The 23,839-nt window shown below is 43.6% G+C and overlaps 1 protein-coding gene across 1 annotated transcript in view; it reads right to left on the minus strand.

Moving 5' to 3' along the window:
* Positions 1-23,839, minus strand: part of stxbp4 (syntaxin binding protein 4) — a gene marked incomplete at both ends in the record, with an annotated part of 209,606 nt that overhangs the window by 174,416 nt on the left and 11,351 nt on the right. The window contains 5 exons of the mRNA XM_084322321.1: positions 1,713-1,795; positions 11,462-11,536; positions 12,271-12,340; positions 12,831-12,926; positions 13,713-13,786. Of these exons, the coding sequence (XP_084178447.1) occupies positions 1,713-1,795; positions 11,462-11,536; positions 12,271-12,340; positions 12,831-12,926; positions 13,713-13,786 (398 nt within the window). The remainder of the gene's footprint in view (positions 1-1,712; positions 1,796-11,461; positions 11,537-12,270; positions 12,341-12,830; positions 12,927-13,712; positions 13,787-23,839) is intronic.

Genomic DNA, 23,839 nt, shown 5'->3' on the forward strand with positions numbered 1-23,839 from the left:
TTGAACGCCAACAACGAGTATACTCGTTATTTGATCGTTACTTCTTTTATTCGCTATTTCCATTCATTATCCATCCAGGGAGCCTGGTGTTATCATAGGGAATGAGTCTGAGATCACAAAAGTCCAATACCGCCGCCTGGTAGGATGCGGCCGGTATTGCACTTCCTTTGAAACTCTGTGTATTGGGCTGTGCGTTCATTATATTGGTCGGGACGGACTTTTCTAATAACCTGAACCTAGGGCTTCACCCGATGGACATACGATCTACCAGATGGCAATCAAATAATTGGAATATTCTTTTTGGAATCCCACCGGCCACAGGTAAGAGCAATTTAATGTAAATTTCAGCTTGATTGTGCCTTGTTTTCATAGCCATCGCCCTGATCAGCGTATGTTGTTGAACTAACGAATGCCGTTATTGACAATCAATTAATCAGAAACGTCCCCCCCCCCCTTTCATGCATTCATGATGGAACATAATCCGATCATATGCATTTGAATTTTTTTATTGTAGCCTGTGTAGGGACGAAATGCCAATGGATTAAGTATAATACATGTCGCGGGCTATTACTAGCCTCCCAGGAATTACCCTAAACCGCTCTAAAACCATACTTATATTCACCACTGTATAAAACGGGAATGTATGGATGGACATTTTTTATCTTTTTCACATCTTGAACGATAGATACTCGATGTCAAATGGGCCATAGTATTGCATCCATAGCTATAACATAGAATTAATATAGTTATAGCCCTGCAAACAAGGTGACCAACTCCATTGGTGTAATGCGTGGCAGCGCATAGCCATATCCCGGAAACAGCGTGGCAGAGAATGAGTTAATTAACAGTGAGTCTACATATTCATAAATAACAGTGTCTATAGAGAGGGAAATTAGTTCTCATTAAATTAATGTTCTCAGACTCGTACAGGAGGATGTAATGTAATAATAATAATAATAATAATAATAATAATAATAATAATAATAATATATTACATTTGTAGGGGTGCTTTATATTGGTGGAACAAATATCAAGGCACTACAATGTAGAAGAACATAAAAACTAGTAAAGGAGTAAAAAGAACATGAAATGTGTGGGGCTAAAACTAAAACTTTTAAAGCTGTTATTAGACTGGCGAGGGGGTCTAGATATCTCATCATGGCGACCCATCCATTTGATCAAACATTAATTTAAACTATTTCAAGCCCCACCCTCTATTCTTGACCCTCCAATCACAACTGTCGCTGCCCTCCGATTAGGCTGGTAAAGATATGCCTCCTAAAGTGTGTAAACGGAAGTACAGGAAGTACCGGCTACAGGCGTTCCGGTTTCGACAAAACAATTATAGAAACGTGTGAAGTGCACAATATTTCCTCGTTTGAGCCACTGCAATGGCTGTGCCTGAATAATTGACTACATGACCGGGACGTTCTAGCTTGTTTGCCGACAGGATTCGGGAAAAGTTTGGTCTGTTCGGAGGCAGCTTCCAGGGGAAGTACATACACCGGAAATTCTACCCCATACACACTTTCGGCAGTAGTTCTTTACCAGGCTTTATCTCACGGAGGAGATACAACTGGGAACGAGGTTACCCTCTGATAAACAAAGCAACAGTTGCGATTGGAGGATGAAGAAAAAGGGGGGCGTGGCTTTGGATGAGTCCATTGTGTGTGAGTCGGAGATTAGAGGCTAATTGGTCAGCCTGAGGTCACCGAGCTGTGCTGTAGATATCCATTCTGTAGGCGTCACGCTGGGCCTGGTCCCATATCTCTCCATCATCTCCGCAAACTCCTTCCTGGAGGAGGAGAACACACACACACGAACACACACACACGAACACACACACACACACACACGAACACACACACACACACACACACACACACAAACACACACACACACACACACACACACACACAAACACACACACACGTCAAATTAAACTACTATCATGCTGGTCCCTCCTAAACTGTACAGTTGGTATTTGTCTCCCTCCTATGGCCGCTTACTAACAAACATACACACACACACACACACACACACACACACACACACACACACACACACACACACACACACACACACACACACACACACACACACACACACACACACACACGCACACGCACACACGTGGCTTGCCGTTACCAACCAATGGCAGCACTGTGACAACTAAAGAAGGCGTGTTCATTCATTAGGCTGTCTGGCTGATCTGTGTTTAATTAGATTGGCTGGCTAATGCGTATTATGGTGGAGCTAAACCCAGTGGTCTTAAACCTAGAGGTCAGGAGTCACGACAACGGTCTCGTGTTGAGCCTGTGCACTAGAACAAACGCCTGGCTGTAAAGCATTAGTGAGTAACTAAGTGAGTACATTTGATTTATATTAGCAGCACCTTTAAAGCATAAGACGCAAAAAAAAAATATGCGAAAAGAAAACCCAAAGATATGCGAAAAGAAAACCCCAAAAATAGGACTCCGACTCGAGTAGCACAACACTGACGTGTGCTTACGGAGGCGGGAGTCTTAATCTCTACGTCACGGAGTCTTTCCTCTGGATGTTTTGTCCTCAGCGAGGTCAAGACGTTTAGACACTGGCTTTTCTGAACCCTTTCACTACCACACTACCAAATGGTTAATCTGTTCACTGTGACACGACAGAAGAAGGGTTAACCCTTTCACAACCAAGGTGAACCTTCTGTAGTGTGGCAGTGAAAGGGTTAAGTGATAAATGGTGCATTTATATAGCAGCTTTTATCCAAAGCGCTTTACAATTTTGTTCCTCACATTTTTACCCATTCACTCACTACATTCACACACCGACGGCGGAGGCGACCATGCCAAGGTGCCGACCTGCTCATCGGGAGCAGTTAGGGGTTAATAAGTGTCTTGCTCAAGGACACTTCGACACGCTGCCCGGGGAGGAGTGGGAATCGAACCCACGGGAACCTCCGGATTACCAGACGACTGCTCTATACCTCCCGATCCACTGTCCCCCCACCAGATGTGGACAGTAAGTACGCAATGATCAAATCCTGTCGGTCGTAATTCGACCAGATTGTTTGTGTGGCGTGTTTTTTTTTTTGCAGAATAATTTTCAGCCAGTGATGATGTCACTCCTTCGGTGCAACATAGGGGGTCTGTAGGGATGCCTTGTATACTCGACCACAGTTGTACAGCCCTTTTACATTTTTTAATATATATAATTATTAGTGCTGTCAATCGATTAAAATATTTAACTCGATTAATCGCATGATTGTCCATAGTTAACTTGCGATTAATCGCAAATTATTCGCATTAAAAAAATAAAAATAATCTACCTTAAACGGATCTTTTTCAAGTTCCAAGTTTTAATACTCTTATCAACACGCGAGTCAACAAGCAGCTTTAAGCAGCCATTTAACACAAAAGGATGACCCTCCCTCATGCATTGCAAATTTGCATCAAATTCAAAACAGAGTGATGCAAAGAAAGAAAGAAAGAAAGAAAGAAAGAAAGAAAGAAAGAAAGAAAGAAAGAAAGAAAGAAAGAAAGAAAGAAAGAAAGAAAGAAAGAAAGAAAGAAAGAAAGAAAGAAAGAAAGAAAGAAAGAAAGAAAATAATAATTTAAAACAATGAATAAAGTGTGCATGAAATAATAGGGGAAAGAAAACGTTAGGAACTTGTTACATTCACCCACACAAGGGCTGAGAACTCACCCCTCCCCGCTCTCTCTCTCTCTCTCTCTCTCTCTCTCTCTCTCACACACACTCTCCCAGCTCTCTTTCTCTCTTGCCCCTTCCTCATCTCTCTCACCCCCCTCTCTCTATATCTCTCACACACACACACACACACACACACACACACACACACACACACACACACACACACACACACACACACACACACACACACACACACACACACACACACACACACACACACACACACACACACACTTCAGAAACAAACATAGAGCATAGTGAGAGTGAAGTCTAGTAAAAAAAAATATATATATATATACTCTATACTATATATATATATTTTTTTTAGTTAATCGTGAGTTAAAAAAAATAGTGGCGTTAATAGAATCGGGCGATAACGCGTTAATACCGCGTTAACTTTGACAGCATTTGTTGTGAAGGATCAGATTAAACCGAATATATATATTTATTTATGGATATATATTTAATAGTATTTGTATATCGTTTGATATCCCTTGTATATTCTTTGTACATATACACTGAATATCCCTTTAGTCTACTACAGCCCATAATAGTTCATTCTCTCATTGGACAAGAACCTGGCGCCAGCAGACAGGCCCCTTGAGTCAAGTTCAATAGTGCCGACGAACATGTCCCAACTAGCCCCGGTTCCGCGTAGGAATACGGCTACCGAAATACGAATGGTACTATTTGTTCACCGTGCATATAAATAGGGCGCAAGTAAAGTAGAACTTTCTTTTAGTCCATTAGTCCTTTACCCTCCAACCTAGTAACAGACGTGAAGCCTCACCCACGACCCACGTGTGGTGCAGTATGGCCTATTTTGGCCCCAGAATAGGCATTGAGACCTCGTGTAAATTCATAGCTGAATTGTCATAGTTTGGCACTGTACCGTCGAGTGGGACGTATTTCTATTAAGTAATAATAGTCTATTATGTATGGTGCATCGTTCGGTTAAAGTTCTAAAGTGAGCAGCACCCCCATCGTTTCCTCGCGTTATCTAGAGTCTTAACCAGGCTGGGCAGACCACGCGTGGTGCTTTCATCCGAGGAGTTCTGGGCGAGGACGAGTGGACCTGCACATTGGATTACCTACCCGGACGACCGCTGAGCCTATACGGCATGGAATATCTATTTGCTTTGGGTGCTTTGATTTGTGGAGCGGATAACAGCCAACGCCAGTGAGTGTTGGAATTACCCCCGAGAGGAGCCCAGGTGAGACGGCGCTCAACCCAGACCGAGGCCGCCTCGCTTCTCCTTCGTTGTGGACCTACAGCTACCGTCTACAAGAGGGCCCAAGTGTATTCATCTGTGGATCAAGATCCTGCGGGCACTGTTTTCTGTACCTGAATTCTCCCCAGGAATCGTTGGCCAGATGGGATGCAGCTGACGGCTCTCCAAACCCCCCCCCCCCTTACTGACTTACAACCAGCAGGACCCCTTTAGTATCCCGCTATAATCCTTAAGTACCATCGCTATAGTTCCCTAAAGAACCAGGTTGTATACTTGCTTCCTGCGTAACCAGAGATTGGACATTCAGTGTTGATTTGCCTACGAATACTCATTTGCCTTACAAGTGCATTCAAATCATAAATGTAATTAAGTGAATGTTGTATATACCTTTTGCTATATTAAACCTTCGACTGTTATATTTGTGTGGACCTGATTTCATATGTGGGAAAGTGTTCATCATACTTAGATATCGTGTACTGGATGGCCAGAAGTTAAAGTACATCAAGCGGTAGTGGTTTAATGATACCATACTTATCAATACAGTCAGGGAATTGTACCCCTCAGTTACAGCCTTAATAATTATACTATATTCTAGTGTGCTTCTATTTTATTTAGTCTATATCCCATTTAATTTTTATTCCACCTTTTTATTCCACAGTCCTGGCCTATTTCGTAATTATATTCTATTGTATTGTGCTTCTACCTTAATTTAGTTCATTATTCCATTTTATTTCTATTCCACCTTTTTATTTTATCATCTGTCCGTTATTGTCTGTCCGTTAACGTTGCACCGAAAAACGACCAAATCAAATTCCTTGTATGTGGAAAAAACTACTTGGCAATAAAGACCTTTCTGATTCTGATTCTGATCTGATTTCAGAAACCCAGTCTGTGGACAAACGTCACGGAGTGGTGCATCAAAGACAGCTTGCTAGAGGTCATTACTCTGGATCCATTAGGGCAAACAACCTTTTAGGTCAATATTTACAAAGAGAACAAACACTCACCCTCAGCATTCACTTTAGACACTTTAATCACTTTTAACACTACACCATATTTTTTTATCAATTTATTACATCCATAGCTCATTTTAGCATTTAGCATTTATTTTCTTTACGTTTGCATTTTTGTACCTCATTGTTTACATTTTCTACCTCATTTTGTACTTTAGGTTGTGCTTTAGTTTGTATATTATATATTTTGGACTAGCTTATTTTACTTTACTTTATTACTTTTGACTTCTTTTGACTGTATGAAGCACATGCTCATGGGGGCTCATACAGAACCAAACATTTCACTGTAATGTATATGTACTTCATATACGTGACAAATAAAACAAAACTTGAATTTGAAACTTTCTTTTTTATCCACCTTTTCTCCTTATTTTCTATTTTTCTCCCATCCCAATTTCGTATCGCCAATTCTCCCCTTCAATTCTCCCCTCCCCTGTCTTGAACGTTGCCAGACTATGCCTCCCACTGGTCGGCTGTAGTGAGGATAGAAGCCTTGCATCACGTGTCCCCTCCGGTACACGAGGAGGCAGCCTGTCGCATCTTTTCACCAGACAGCACGGACTCTCAGTGGCGAGGTGTAACGCGTGGGAGGCTCACGCTGCCCCCGATACTTCCTGTCTCTGCTGAACAGGCGTCCCCAACCGACCTGTAGCAGTCGCTGTCCACAACGTCCAATCCCCACCCACCGGCTTTCCACCCGCTACCTCTGCCAATTGAGATAGTACTGTATATGACGACTGGCCCAAGCCGCAGGCAATGCTGACTCGGGGAGGTGAGACCGGAGTCTCTTGCATTGGTGACGAGCGCCATCTCCGCTACGCCACCCAGCCGCCCTGACTTGAACTTGAAACTTGAACTTGAAGGCGTTTTCCCATTTACAGCTTCTGGGGGCACAAAGACGATCAACAATATCAGGCTTCTACCACCTCTGTTGTCTTACAACCGTCCTAGACCACTCTACCCACTCCCACCCCTGTTGTCTTACAACCGTCCTAGACCACTCTACCCACCTCTGTTGTCTTACAACCGTCCTAGACCACTCTACCCACCCCTGTTGTCTTACAACCGTCCTAGAGACCACTCTACCCACCCCTGTTGTCTTACAACCGTCCTAGAGACCACTCTACCCACCCCTGTTGCTTTAAAGCAACCTACGGTACTTACAACTCTTAAAAGTATGTGCATTGCAGTTTGTGGGGTATCACTCTGGAATGGTCTGGATGCGAGTATAAAATTAAGCAAAAATATCAATACATTTGAAGGTAGCTATAAACAAGCACTTATGGACACATAACAAGAGAGAGGAGCTTGAGCAGTAATGTGATTGCCTATTATTTTTTCTCATTTGGATATTTGGATATATAAAAAACCGTACTTTTATTTTATTTTTTATTATTTGTTATATTATTATTTTTTTTATTAAATTATAATGTCAAATATTGTAAGGAAGGGGCAGGGCTTGATACGTTGTTTTACTTCCCCCTGTTCCTTCTCGAACACTTATTGTATGGAAATAGTCTTCGACTATTTACCTTTTTGTTTTTTAAACTTGTTTCTATGTTCGAGACAAATAAAAATCAAATCAAAACAATTGTTAAAATGGCACACACTATTGTTTTGCTGACCTCTGTATGTGGTCATTTGTGTTTATTTTTTGTGTTTTTTTGGGCAGTCCAGAGAGGTCTCGGGGGGGGGGGGGGTGTCCTTATTATGTCAGTGTGTGTTTGTCGGGCTGCCAGTTTGACATGGCAGCCTGACGGCAAAAAAGCACAGCGGACAGCAGAGTGCCAGGTCTGTTTACCTTCCCCTGTTACTCACCAGGACACTGTTCTCTGTGTCAATGCATCAGACAAAGACAGACAGACAGAACCCTCACCTCAGCATTCACTGGTAACACACAGGAGGACCCATCCGGAGGTCCGTCGATGGTATCAAACACTACTCTGTTTTTTTTGTATCCACTTTTTTCTCCTTATTTTTTCTATTTTTCTCCCATCCCAATTTCGTATTGCCAATTCTCCCCTCCCCTGTCTTGAACGTTGCTAGACTATGCCTCCCACTGGTCGGCTGTAGTGAGGATAGAAGCCTTGCAGCCATCACGTGTCCCCTCCGGTACACAAGGAGGCAGCCTGTCACATCTTTTCACCAGACAGCGCGGACTCTCAGTGGCGAGGAGTAACGCGTGGGAGGCTCACACTACCCCCGCTACTTCCTGTCTCTGCTGTGCAGGCGTCCCCCAACCGACCTGTAGGAGTCGCTGTCCACAACGTCCAATCCTCACCCATCGACTTTCCACCCGCTATACCTCTGTCAATTGAGATAGTATGACGACTGGCCCAAGCCGCAGGCAATGCCGACTCGGGGAGTCGAGACCGGAGTCTCTTGCATTGGTGACGAGCGCAATCTCCGCTACGCCACCCAGCCGCCCAAACAGTACTCCGTTTACAAGTGTTGAGCTAATTGAACTAATGAGCTAATTGAGGCAACTGGGTCAAGTTGTCGACGACCTTTACCGACCGATGTCATAGGTATTTGCCTCACTGAGTGAGCACAGAGTAACAGTATAACACTCTTGTATATCTTCCTGGACATTTTACATCTACACTTTACATGTTTACTGTACATTTTACTGTACAGTATATGACTGTATATTTGTGGCTGTATATTTAATTAGAATGTATATACATATTTTAGAATGTATATCCTTGACTGTATTTTTATTCTTATTCTTATTTGTGATTTTTGACGACCTAAATGTTAATTATTGTGAGCGATCTGTGGTGCTGAATTTCCCTCGGGATCAATAAAGTACTTCTATTCTATTCTATTCTATTTAGTAAACATTGGGAGTCCAGTAGCTTGATTTGCTATGTAGGCCTATGGGAAATCTATCAGATGCACTCAATATACAATTAACTCCTATGAATACTGAAATACTGTGTATTCTCAATGGATGTGGATGAATCAACCACTACCGGTATATTATTGCCGGAACATTTTACTACAGGAAAGGTTTGACTTCACACTGCACACGTGCACCACCCTGATCTCTCACTGAGAGCGGACACAAAGGCCTTAAAGGAACACGCCAACATTTTGGGAAATGAGCTTACCGTCTTCTCCAGAGAGAGACAAGAAGATATAGACCAGTTTCCTCTCTGTGTGGGGGGGGGGGGGGGATTTTATATTTTATCTTGATATAATATCAGTGTAATTTTGCTTCCTGGTGAATGCCACATGCAAGCCCCTAGAGGGTTTTTAGGCAATTCTCCTACACATCCCCTGTGGATTATATTGTATTATATATGTAATTGTTTTTATATGTGTAAATAAACAAACAAACAAAACAAACAAACATCTGCCATGTTCCAAAATGTTCCCAAATCTGTATAGGCTACACGTCACGTCAACGCTCAGACAATAATGTCAGACTGCACAAGCAGATATCACGCTCTCTTGGGTTAAAGGTGCTATAGATAACATTCAGCCGCTGGATGTCGCCCTGGAGCCATGTCATTTATCCAATCAGGTGCATTCCATTTGGGGAAATGGGAAGTAGGGAGGGGGAGCGTCACATAATGTAGACGCGGACTGGTTTTGTTGCTTTGATCATGGACTCTTGCTCTGGAAAATATTTGTTGTGATTTGTGATTTTAATTCTGTATTTTACTGTTAATTTTATTATCTTTTTTAGAAAAGCCTCAATGGACTAGTGCTGAAAACTAGCACTTGTGCTATAAACACGCAAAACAACGCATCATGGTCTGTCCACTGTGGCTGGTCCAATGTGTAGCTGTGGTGTCCATTTTAAATAAACGTTTTCATTCATTCATACATGCATGCAACATGTAAACAACAACATTCATTTTGGACCCACCAAAACTTTCTAAATGATACATTAATCAATCATTTATGTAGGAGAAAAGCAATACTTTTATTCTGCACCTTTCTAAAAGCTCTGTGGATGTATTATTTCAATGATTACTCTACACACAAATGTTATCAATAGCACCTTTACCGAAATTAGTCGGTAAAGTTCTCAATTTCACAAGTCCTGCTGCTGGTTGGAAGTAGGGTAATTCCTGACAGATACGAAGGAGCACTCCGAGACATTAGCCACAGAGATAAGACCTTTTCTGAGCGAGCTACAGTGTTGTCTAAACAACAACAAAACAGCCTGAGACACGTTTTTGTATACAATAAAGCACTCTTAGTGCGATAGTTAGATAACCTAGGTGGGTGAGGAACAACCAGGATTTCACTGTCTGCGACAGAGTTGGAGAACTATCTGACTCTCTCCCTCACGCGGATCACACACACACAAATGGAGCCGTGCTGCCGCTTGTGATTGGTGAAGGCGGGACCAGGCGATACAACTGATTGACAGCGGAGGCGGCGAATGGAATGGCAGATGGCACTCGGATGCAGAATAACAGCCAGGCAGTGAGCCAGGTAGTGAGGGACTCGGGAGAGATACAGTAGAGCGAAAGTCAATTAACGTTGATGTCAAGATGGACAGTGGAAGAAAGAGAAAGGGTGGAGGAGAGAGGGATAAAACAAAGAAAAAGAAAGGCCCTTACAGGAGAGGGTTTATCAAATGTTTTCTTGCACCAAGGTCAAGGAACCAGCAGGTTAGTCAGTGATAAAAATAAACATGTGGATGTTAGCTAGCTAACGTTACCATGCAATGCATCATCTCCCCTGTCAAAAGCCCAATGTTAAATCTGCCAAGAAACAAATAAATAATTTAACCCTTGTGTCTGAAAACTAAAGTGTTATACTCTTACCATATTAGGGGACTAAATTGAAAAACGCCATAAAGACAACGCAATCTTCTGTCTTCGTTGCATGCATGCGTGTGCTCACCACACACGATACATGTGTCACTATTCTGGCAGTGGCTACTGTTATTATATATAGTATTGTAATGAAAGGTCTGTTATTTAATGTTTGTGTAAAGGGCTATTTTAACTGTTGATGGGTAGTGCATCAGTAAAGTGAATATGGTATTGTGCTCTTGCTCTGTTTGAATAGGTGGAGAGAGTGGTTAACTGTATTATAATAGTAAAGAGAAAAATAAGTTGTGCTCTTGCTTTTTTATTTTTGAAGGTGGAGAGAGTAGCATTGCTAGTGCCACAACAGTTTTATTTGAGGTTCATAACAGTACACTGTACTAAGCAATTGTTGGCTCATTAGTTTGTGATTCACATGCACAAAAATTCACCAGAATGCAGGAAATTAAGTCTTTGTAACAAAGAAATTCCTGGTGGGGGACCCCCAGACCCCCCGCTTAAAAAGTGGCCTGACTGGGGCTATATTTTGCGCTATATCTATATCTATACCGGTATGAATTATTTCCCCAGTCCGGCCCTGTCCACACGTGTGGTTGAATCTACCTGGTCCTCATTTCAAATCATCAATATCTTATTGTGTCTTTAAAGTATGGCTTTAAAGAAAAAGCTAAATGAAAAGTTGGAATTCGAGATTTGATTACTAGAAATTCTGTCCCATTACCTGGACTCATCGTCCCGGGAAATCAACAGGGACATGTGATTGGAGAACGACGCTGTCCGTATGATCTCCACTGCCCTATCGGTAGACAGGAGAGAGAGAGGGGTAACCATCTTCAATGGGGTCCGCCCCCTGATACACATAATGCTGACAGCAACACCATGGGATACAGAGAACGAAGTGCATGGAATAATGTACACACAAATTAACCCTTTCACTGCCACACAACAACGGGTTAACCCTTTCACAGCCACACTACAGAAGGTTAACCCTTTCACTGCCACACTACAGACGGTTAACCGTCTGTAGTGTGGTATAGTGAAAGGTTAACCTGATGTAGTGTGGTTGTGAAAGGGTTAATGTAACTTGTCTTACCTTCAGAGGTGCAAAGTAACTAATTACATTTACTATGGTTACTGAAACAAAGTGTTAATATTACTTTTGAGTATTCTTTAATTTTTTTTTTTACTTCTACTAGAGTACATTTCAATTTCTACTTGAGTATTTTTGGTTGTGTATAATGAGATCTGTCAAGTACAGTAAATCAGTAACTCTGGACATAACTGACACACACTTATCCCCAAACCGTGGTCTTATAATGACTGATCTTTAGAAATGATATAATACGTATATGAATTAGAAAAATTCACGTTGTGATTTGGTATCAAACTCTTTTTGGACATTTTGGAGATTTTTCTTCTTTTTCTGAAGAATAAAATGTTTCATGCGATGGTGGACAGAGGTAAGCTGGACGGCTGCTACTGCCCCTTCACCTCCGTCAGCGCTTGACCACAGCTGTGTGGACTACTAACCTCTCATTGGTGACTCCACTCAAACCGATATTGTTGACGTCCAGAATGAGGTCGCCCGACCTAAGCCGACCTGGAACACATAGATATAAATACAGAGAGAGAGAGAGAGAGAGAGAGACAGAGAGAGAGAGAGAGAGAGAGAGAGAGAGAGAGAGAGAGAGAGAGAGAGAGAGAGAGAGAGAGAGAGAGAGAGAGAGAGAGAGAGAGAGAGAGAGGAGGGGGGGGGGTTGGAATAGAGAGGGGGTGAGGGGAGAGAGAGAGGGGATAAAGAGATGAGGGGGGAGAGAGGGGGAGGTGAGGAGAGACAGAGAGAGAGACAGGGGGAGAGAGAGAGATGAGGGGAGAGAGATGAGGGGAGAGAGAGAGAGATGAGGAGAGAGGGAGAGAGATGAGAGGAAAGAGAGAGAGAGAGATGAGAGGGAGGAGAGATGGATAGAAATTAAATATTCAAAGAGACTGTGTTTTTGACGTTATCAATTGTTTTTTCCCCTCTGTCGGTTTTAACAGACAAAACAAAACAAGATAATAACCCTGGTGGTTGGTCCAGGTACTGTACCTACCGTCGTAATCAGCCAACCCCCCAGCCAACACACGCTTGATGTAGATGCCAAAGTCCTCCCCGGTGAAGTCCTGGTAGCCTCCGATTATCTTCACACCTATTAAACACAGCGAACACAGCCCAGTCAGTAAACACAGACCAGTCAGTAAACACAGACCAGTCAGTAAACACAGGCCAGTCAGTAAACACAGCCCAGTCAGTAAACACAGCCCAGTCAGTAAACACAGCCCAGTCAGTAAACACAGCCCAGTCAGTAAACACAGCCCACAGACCAGTCAGTAAACACAGGCCAGTCAGTAAACACAGCCCAGTCAGTAAACACAGGCCAGTCAGTAAACACAGTCCAGTCAGTAAACACAGGCCAGTCAGTAAACACAGCCCAGTCAGTAAACACAGCCCAGTCAGTAAACACAGTCCAGTCAGTAAACACAGTCCAGTCAGTAAACACAGGCCAGTCAGTAAACACAGCCCAGTCAGTAAACACAGGCCAGTCAGTAAACACAGCCCAGTCAGTAAACACAGCCCAGTCAGTAAACACAGCCCACAGACCAGTCAGTAAACACAGTCCAGTCAGTAAACACAGACCAGTCAGTAAACACAGCCCAGTCAGTAAACACATGCAGATAATGAATTTCCCCAAGGGGATTAATAAAAGTTAAACTCAATTTAATTTAAAGCCGGTAATCAATCAGTAATCTGTGGTGGAAGACTTTTTAAAAGTGACCATCCCCCCCCCTGTCTGTTGATGTCTTTGATAAGTTTGACATTTTGATACGCTGAACTAAAGTATATCTCTGCCTTTATATTTGAAACAATTAGCTATGCGTGGTGGGCACAATGTGGGCACAATGTGGGCTAAAGAGAGACAGGGCACAACACTAACCGAGTCCCTTCTTGCAGTCGGTGAACTCCAACCTTTGCACAGATCGGTTGATGCCATGTGGCCCCATGATGGTCCTGAAATCACACAAAAACAACACATTTAATATCATCCCAACCTTTTCTACTCCTCCCTCCATTTCATCCACCCTTTTATGAATTGCCAGGAAAGCCAAAGCCGCCCTGTCCCCTAAAAATGACAGGGGCCTCCTGTCCCGATAAGCACTTATTTTTTGGGAGGGGGGGGGGGGGGGTTCTACTTATGCTCATTTCTATCGACAGGCATCGCGTTCCAGCTGTGTCCAAACCATTATAATCTGTAGTCAGCCAAGCGGCCTTTGCATCTTAAACGGCACAATATTACCACATTATGTCACCAACCTTCAAAGGACTATCCACTTTTTCTTCTCTTTTTCTCTTTTTCTCCTATCCCAATTTCGCTGTGCCAATTCTCCCCTCTCGTCTTGAACGTTGCTCGCATATGCCCCCCACTGGCCGGTTGTAGGGAGGATAGAAGCCTTGCATCACGTGTCCCCTCCGGTACACGAGGAGGCAGCCTGTCACATCTTTTCACCTGCCAGCGCGGACTCTCATTGGCGAGGTGTAACGTGTGGGAGGCTCACACTACCCCCGCCATTTTCCTGTCTCTGCTGTGCAGGCGTCCCCCAACCGACCTGTAGGAGTCGCTGTCCACAACGTCCAGATTACCACCCATCGACTTCCCACCCGCTAACTCTGCCAATTGAGTTAGTATGACGGCCGGCCCAGGAAACTGGTATCTATTATTGTCTCTCTCTCTGGAGAAGATGGTAAGCTAATTTCCCAAAATGTTGGCCTGTTCTTTTAAGTCCTAGTTAAAGCTTAGGAGATCTCACAGACATGGACATGATCACTCCTCTGTCTGGCATGATCTGTCCCATGGCTGAACAGGATGTCAGACCAGAGGCTGGATGGGGTATGGTCCAACAAGGATGTGTGCAGTGTCCATGTGTCTACAGGCTACAGCATGCGTATAAAGCAGGCTACTCCACAAGCACCGCACTGACATCCATTAACACTTTGAATGCCACCCACGAGTTTTCTCGTGTTATTACCCCCCGGGTTGAATGCCCACTCACGAGAATATTCGTTTTATTCTTTTTTTTTTTTTTTATTATTATTAGCGATCTGAAATCATATTGCATCAAGCGAGCCTACCGTTGGAGATCCAGTCACCCCAGGCGCTCAGATCTGAAAAAAGCGCCCCCTATCGTCTCCCAGATGGTAAATCACCCTTTTGGATTGGACTCAATGAAAATGAATGGAAAAAAACACGCCGCACTCCACATTTTACTTCTCACTCATGTAACCGGGGTCTACCAGAGTTCACTCTGGAGCCTCCGAGCCGCGGGGAATATGTGTTTTACTGTATACACGATGGATCAATCAAATGAGCGATTTTTTCGAATGGCGACCGGGAATTGGAATAAACCATTTGGATACCATCTGATCTCAGGTAAGGAATCTATGTTATCAATATTAGGATAATCAGACCCGTTTTCACGGATATATAAGCTTTTATGTGATTATGGTGATAGGCTGTTTGACTCTGCTCGCGGTCAGGAAATAGGAGAATCGATTTTCAACTGGCGGCACGAGCGTGCATGCGTACACATATACTATCGATCATCTAGCGTTTATTTGAAAACTATTCATAAATAGGCAGAAAAATTACAACGTTCTAGAATATTGCAGTAAAAGGCGATTATCATGCGGCAAGACCAGCCGCATTTCATTGTATACCTGTATGCCGTGACAATTAAAACTCTTGACTTGACTTGACTTGAATGTGTTGTTTTTTTCCCACGAAAACAAGTGATTTTCAAAATGCTATCAAGCGGAAATGAAGCGATAAAAAAACAATCTGCCATGACAATGTTGACTGGAAAATGAGTCTTTGATAAGCGACGGGCAGATTAGACACATAGCCATAATTTAAAACATAGATTAGGCGATATTAACATTTACATTGGAGTGGATGTGGGCATTCAAAGGGGTAAAAAGGAAAACACGGACTGGCTCTCAAAGTGTTAATGGAGACTGGCTAAAACCGATTGATGGGGAATCAGTTGTGGGTGTTGTGCTTCTGGACTTCAGTGCATGCTTTGATGTCATAGAACATAAGCTGCTACTCATGAAGCTTCGGTTTTATGGATTTAAAGACTCTGCTTCTGATTTCACGAGGAGTTACTTAGTTAACGGAAAACAATGTTTTATTTGTAATGGTACCTTTTCAAATATTGAAACACTTCAGTGTGGCGTTCCACAGGGAAGCTGCCTTGGTCCACTCTATTTTTGTAAATGTTTTGCGATAATGTATAAAAAAAAATGCAGGAATGGTGATATATGCAGATGATACAACTATGTATATGTACTGTATCTGCAGAGAACAATGAGCAAGTTAACAAGCTGCTTCAACAAGAGTTAATGCTGGTCTCATTAGCCATAGGAAACTAATTGAAGCTGAATGTTTCAAAAACAGAATGCATGGTTCTGGGCTCCAAACATGCTCTCAGGACAGATCAGAAGCTGTGCCTCCATTTGCAAGGTGCTGCCGTTGAGCAGGTTAAAGAAGACAAATTGTTGGGTGTCACGATTGATGACACACTATCATGGTCCACTCATATTAATAATATTGTAGCGAAAATTTGTAAATGCATCTCCACGATTAGAAGGAGTGCCTATCTGACACAATAACTAAACGAGTTACACAATCTACAGTATAGTATTGTCAAACCTCGACTACTGTCCAACAATCTGGTAATAATAATAAATAAGAACTTGCTAAAGTTCAGCTCACTCAAAATATAATATAATACCAGACAGGCCTTAAGCTGATTTACACTACCTCTGCCTAGAACCAATGCACTTAAAAAGATAAGTCATATATAAAAGCCCTTGTATATTGGAATAAGCTCCCACAACATCTTTAGTTGGTAACAAATCTGGCTTCAAAAAGAAACTTAGGGAAGCAGTTATCAAGAAAGAAATCAGACTAAACAATCTAAACTGAATTGTATTGAGCTACTTTGAGATATGTTGTGTATTTGCACGGACCCCAGGAAGAATAGTCCTCACTACGGTGGAGACTAATGGGGATCCTTAATGAAAAATCTATGTGTCTATGTGTCTACATTCACATTCAAGTTCTTTATTTGTCAAAAACACAACAATACAGGGGCCTTGCAGGTAATGAAATGTTTGTGTTTCAAGCTCAGACTCAACAGTGCACACTTAAGAAACAACAATGAGGGGGCAGGTGGCGCACAGAGATTACGTTCGTCACCAACACCGGGAGACTCCCGGCGTTGCTATCAGCTTGGCTGGCCTCTCACACTGATACAATTGGCTGTATCAGGGGGTGGGAAAAGCTGAAGGGTGGGTCCTGGGCATTGTGGACAGCGACCCCTACAGTTTGGTCGGGGCGCCTGCTCAGCAAGGGTTGGATCTGAGGAGAGATAAGTGTGGCCTCACACACGCTACACTCTCCCCGGTGAGAACCTGCGCGGCCAGGTTGGCCTGCCCCAGGCTGCACATGCGTCGGAGGAAAGCATGTGACAGTTTCCGGTCTCAAGGACCAACAGTAGGGGAAAGTATGCAACAACCAGGAAGGGTGGGATGGGAGAAAAATCGGGAAAAAGGAGGGGAAGAAAGATTAAAAAAAAAATAAAAAAAAAAATAAAAAATGAATACAAGAATGGTAACAATAGGTAGTAGTAGTAACATCAAATAAAATATAAAATGAGGTAAGATAAGATAGTCAAATATTTACAGAAAGTGTCTTGCGTATAGTGTATCTGCATGATAAAGTGCAGTGCAGGGTGCATGTGTTTGTGTGTGACCAATAACAATAAGTAGTAGTAGTAAAATAAAATAGAAAAAATTCTGCGCCGTTCACGCATATATACGTGTTTGTCCGCCAATCGAATAACGCCAACCATGTATATATACGTTATTGAATCGTTATTTCTTTTATTCGCTATTTCCATTCATAAACATGCAGGCAGCTGTGTGTTATCACTGGGGATGGGTCTGAGATCGCAAAAGTCCAATACCGCCGCCTAACGCCTTGTGGCCGCTATTGCACTCCATTTGAAACGATGTGGCTTGGTGTCTGGGCCGAGCTGCGGCGTGCGGGCAGGGTCTAACTACTCGGGCAGGGCAAGCGGTTATAGCGGATGCATCGACGAGGGTCACCCCGCCCCCCCCCCCCCCCCGTTCATGTTCTATGCTTGCTGGATTACGTTGGAAACACGATCGTGATCAGTACATGGAATGGCGATCAGATAATTGGATTATTCTTTTTGCAGTACATCATAGACAAGGTAATGGCTATATGTTATCAATATTGCGTTGATCCGATAATTCTTTCCCTGCGATCAGAGCGTGTGTCTGTAATGTACTGTGTAACATATGCCGTTGGTGACGATCGAAGCATAGAACCCCCCCCCCCCTTTCATGCATGCATGATGAAACATAATACCGATAATCTAGCGTTGATTTCAGATTGATTATTGATCCAGGCGAGGAATGGCACGATTTATAGTAAAATGCAGTAAAACGCTGTTTTGCTGAGTTTCCTGGGATTACACAGAATTACTCTAAAACTATACTCATATTCACCACGGTATGAAACGGAAATGTATGGATGAAAAAAAATTATCTGTTTTTTTGCATCTTGACCGGAAGAAACTCAATGACAATCGACTATATCATTAGATCCATAGCTATAATATTTAATATAGTTTCAGCACTGCAAATACCGGCATGTACCCCCATTTCATTACAGCGCTGGCACACACGGCCATACACCCACAGCGACCTCTGGCGTCCAATGAGTTAAGGTGCATGTGTCTATGTGTTTGTTTGTGCAGTGTCTATATGTCTATGTCTATATGTCTATATGTCTATGTCTATGAGTCTATGTGTCTATGTGTCTATGTGTTGTGGCAGACCGGCTGGCATGGTAATAGTCCAAGGTACTGGGGCATATGCCCATATTAGGAGTTCCGGAGAAACTCCCGCCAGAGCAGAGCGCATCAGCGCAGATGAAGCGCACCTGTGCCTCAAAGGCGCTAAAACAAAATTACAAACATCTCAAAACAAACTGGTCAGACTACTGCTTGACCTTACTCCTAGAACCCACCTCACCCCTGCCCACTTTGACAACCTAGGATGGCTTAGAGTAGACGACAGAGTACAGCAACTTGCAATGGGCCTGGTCTACAAGATACACTACACGACCAAGGTACCCATGTACATGTCAAAATACCTCCCAAAGGTCAGTGAATACCACGATCACAACACCAGAGGGAGCTCAACAAATCATGTTAAACCCAGATTCGGCTCAAACAAGGGACTAAACACGTTTCGCAATTATGCCACATCAATGTGGAACGCACTACCCAAAGCTGTAAAGGAATGTGAATCACTACCCACTTTCAAAACCACTCTCAAAGAACACCTACGGTAGACTGCAATTCGAAACTGGCCCCTGCAAATGTCCTAACCCAACCCCCTCCAATGTACAGTAAATGACCAAGTATGGCTTTGTCAATATTCCAATGTACAGTTTTGCTTGTACAGTGTCCCCCACCCACCCTTTTTTTGGAAGAAGTAACTAGTAACTGTAACTAGTTACTTTTTAAAAGTAACTTGCCCAACACTGCCAATGAGTGAATTCACCTCTTGGTCTGCGATGTCGCCCGCGGCGCGGGAGACCGGGGTTCGACTCCCACCCAGGGCATGTCAAATAAGACCGGTTTCATCTATATGTCTATGTGTTTGTGTGTAACAGTTGTGGTAGTGGACCCCAGGTGCAGGACAACGGACAGGCGGGAGACAGATGACGGGAGAACCGACCAACCGGCGGTGTATTTATCGATGACAGGCAGGTAGGATGCAGGATTACAGAATGGGGGAAGACTAACTGGCTAAACTAAACGGGTAACAGGATAAACACTAACACTAGGAACGGGAACACGAGGGACGGGGAGCAACGAGGGACAGACGAGACACGCCGCCACCCGCAGGGGCACACTGAGGACATCTGCTGGCCCTGTGTGGAAACACCAGAGGAGAGGACGGTCCCTGGCGTCCCACCAGGTGGACCAGAAAGAGCTTCTATCCCCAGGCCATCAGGATGCTCAATGACAATTAACACTATGTAACTAACAAACCACCAAACACACTCACAGCACACACACCCACACGTACACACTCACTTTAAATGGACAGCTCACTGGAGCACCCACTTTAGACACTAACACACTTTATATTTACATATTATTGGCAACTCATTGCACATAGCCATGGCTTGCACCTTACCTACCACAAGGTGGCACCACAAGCTACCTCATCCCATTTACATCATCCCATTTATATTGTACTGTAACTACTCTGCATTGTATATTGTACATATGTATATTGAAATGTTTTGTCTTGTTTACACTTGCTTAAGTACTTGATTTTTTTTGTATCCACTTTTTCTCCTTATTTTTTCTATTTTTCTCCCATCCCAATTCTCCCCTCCCCTGTCTTGAACGTTGCTAGACTATGCCTCCCACTGGTCGGCTGTAGTGAGGATAGAAGCCTTGCATCACGTGTCCCATCCGGTACACGAGGGGGCAGCCTGTCGCATCTTTTCACCTGCCAGCGCGGTCTCTCAGTGGCGAGGCGTAACACGTGGGAGGCTCACGCTGCCCCCGATGCTCCCTGACTCTGCTGTGCAGGCGTCACCCAACCGACCTGTAGGAGTCGCTGTCCACAACGTCCAATCCCCACCCATCGACTTTCCACCCGCTACCTCTGCCAATTGAGATAGTATGACGACTGGCCCAAGCCGGAGGCAACGCCGACAGCCGGAGTCTAACCAGTATCCTGTATTTCTGTATGACAACTAATAAAGAAACTTGAACTTGAAACTTGAGGAAGGAGACCCTCTGACACAGCGGTGAACGCCCATGGACCATGAATGTGGGCTTGGACACGGAGGGAGCGAGGACCAGGCACAGGTTCAGCTGCCTCTCCAACCCAGATCGCCCCAAAACCAACAGAGCCAAAGGAGAGTCCATGAGAACCCACCGGAGACCTCCGTGATGGCTTCAGGAGACACAGATACTACCCGGAACGGACAGGTGGGCAACTGAACCGATCATTCTTCCATTCAACGCGTCGGTATCAGCAGGACCTCTCCATGGGCGCCGGTCCGACCAGGGTCGAATAGACAGAGCCTCAAAGGGCCCAAAGTCCACGAAAGCCTAGAGGAGATACGGCCGACCACTCCAGACGAGAGAAGCAGGAAAACAGGGAATGAGAGCGGAACTCACGGGACACCGGCAGGCCGGGGGTGGAACAGCAGCAGGGATCGTCGGAGGGGGAACTGGGTGGATGGATGCCACGTGAACGAGGAGAGACGCTGGAACTCAGCCACTATCTCTTATAGTAAGAGCTTGTGGCGCCACGCCCTGGGACCCCCCTGGGACCGCCCTGGGACCCCCCTGGGACCGCCCTGCGTCCTCCGGATCCATGATGGCCGGTTCGTACTGTAACAATTGTGGTAGTGGACCCATTGTTGTATTGTGGACATATTGTATATAATGTATATTGACTTTACTTACGTTTTACTTACTCCTTATTACTTTAAAGAACATTTTTAATGTTGACTTACTTTCTTTTACTGTATGTAGCACACTCTCAGGGGCTAATACAGAAACAAGCATTTCATCATAAAGTATTCTGTATTCTGTACTTGTGACCAGTAATAAACAAAGTTGAACTTGAAACTTGAACTTGAAGTGCAGGACAACGGACAGGCAGGAGACAGATGATGGGGGAACCCAACAGGTGGGGTATTTATTTATTGATGACAGGCAGGGAGGATAACGGGATGACAGAACGGGGGAAGACTAACTGGTTAAACTAAATGATAAGGATACACAGGAACAGTAGGAACTGGAACAAGTGAACAAGAACAGGACAGGACGGGTAACACGAGAGGAGAGACCGGGGGGAGAAACGAGTGGGGGGGGAGACTGAGAACAGAACAGGGGCTGGATGTCACAACCGTGACATAATATGTGTATTGATTGTAGGGCTGTCCCCGACTAAGGATTTGGATGGTCGACAATGATTGGCCAAAATTTGCCATTAGTCGACTATTGGTCGACTAAAAAAAAGAAATATAAAAAAAAGTATAATATTTTTAAATTCTTTTAAACATTTTTTATTTATTTTTTTAAATTTTATCGTTCCATTTGGGCTGTGGGGGGTGCTTAATGTCTGAAGGAGACGACTTCTTGTTGTCTGCAAAAGCATGCAATTGGTCCACTGATGGATACATCTTGATATTTGTCTAGTCTAGTGTGTTCATTAGATGGGTGAAATCCTCTTTCAGTGACTCTGTGTCTGTTTTCGTAGGCAGTTAGCCTCTAGTATGTGTGCCATTAGCGTTAGCCATGCTTCTAGGCCTCTTTTCTTTTGGAAAGAATGATAAAAAAAAAAAAAAAAAAAAATTATAAATATTATTATTATTATAATTTTTTTGACTAAGAGGTTGGCCAGTCGACTACGGCTCCTTTCGACCGATTAGTCGACTAATCAACTAATAGGGGTCAGCCCTAATTGATTGTAATATATTTCCCCTTGTATTGTGTTGCTATTGTATTATGTTGCTTCCTTTCTTTTGTCACGTCTCTCTGTCTATTTCATGTTGTACTCTCTGCGTCATTGCAAATGAGAAGGGTTGAGTGGGTGAATTAATTAATGAATGTCCAAGGGATGTCTGAGGACAGGAGCTATATTGCCATAGACCAATAATGTCTGTCAGTTAATGTCGGACTGAAAACGACCAAATCACATTCCTTGTATGTGAAAACTACTTGGCAATAAAGACCTTTCTGATTCTGTTGCGTTTTCAAGCCTCTCTGGTATTTGTCTCATCTTGACAGAGTGTGCCAGGACATTTGAAGAGAGAAAAGTGCTGGTTCTAATGCTACAGGAGGTTCTGCAAAACCTACAGGAACTATTTTTCTACTACTGTACAGTATGTGTCTGCGAATACTGGGTGAGACAAACATGTTTTTCCCATCTGTAAACTTTGTAATAGGATTCCCTCAGGTTGTGGGTATTTGTTTGTTACTGGGTGTAAGCTGCTTTGTGTGTGTGTGTGTGTGTGTGTGTGTGTGTGTGTGTGTGTGTGTGTGTGTGTGTGTGTGTGTGTTTGTGTGTGTGTGTGTGTGACTGTGTGTGTGCGTGCATGTGTGTGTAAACAATGAAGGCATCTTATGTCATGCTTTTGACCATCATTTAGACATCGAGGTTGCAAGACAAGTTGCAAAGAAGACTAAGGGAGCGACATAGAGAGAGAGCGGCTGATTAAAGTGAACTTTATACTCGACAACGACAAAGTGGCGCAGATGCTTTATGTTTCATGCATATGTTTTGCTTCACGCATCTGGCCAAAGATGTAACTATACACATCGGGCAACGTGTAGGTATGATGGTCAGAGAGAGGAGCTGCAACAGCCCACACAGAAGTCTAATTTGGTCTTAAATAGAATAGAATAGAATAGAATAGAATAGAATAGAATAGAAGTACTTTATTGATCCCGAGGTAAATTCAGCACCACAGATCGCTCACAATAAACATTTAGGTAGTCAAAAATAAAATAAAATAAGAATAAGAATACAGTCAAAGATATAATTATTTTTTTATTTTTTATTATTGATCTTTTTTTTTCCCTCATTTTTCCTCCGATTTTCTCCCATCCCAATGTTAGTCGTTATGCCAATTCCCAATCCCCTTCCTGGTCGCTGCGCACTTACCCCCCACAGTTGGTCTGGGAGAGTGGAGGCTATCACATGCTTCCTCCGACACACGTCCAGCCAATCAACCGCTTCTTTTCACCTGGCAGCGCGGACTCTCACTGAGAGGGCGTAGCGTGTGGAAGGATCACACTATCCCACTTAGATCCTATCCGCGCTTAGCAGGCGCCCCAACCGAACTGTAGGAGTCGCTGTTTACAACGACCCGGACCCACCCCGCCAGCTTCTCCCACCCTCTAATACTGCCAATTGTATTAGTGTGAACGG

Source organism: Notolepis coatsorum, assembly GCF_963971535.1.
Source record: "Notolepis coatsorum genome assembly, chromosome: 10".
NCBI classification, from domain to species: Eukaryota; Metazoa; Chordata; class Actinopteri; order Aulopiformes; family Paralepididae; genus Notolepis; species Notolepis coatsorum.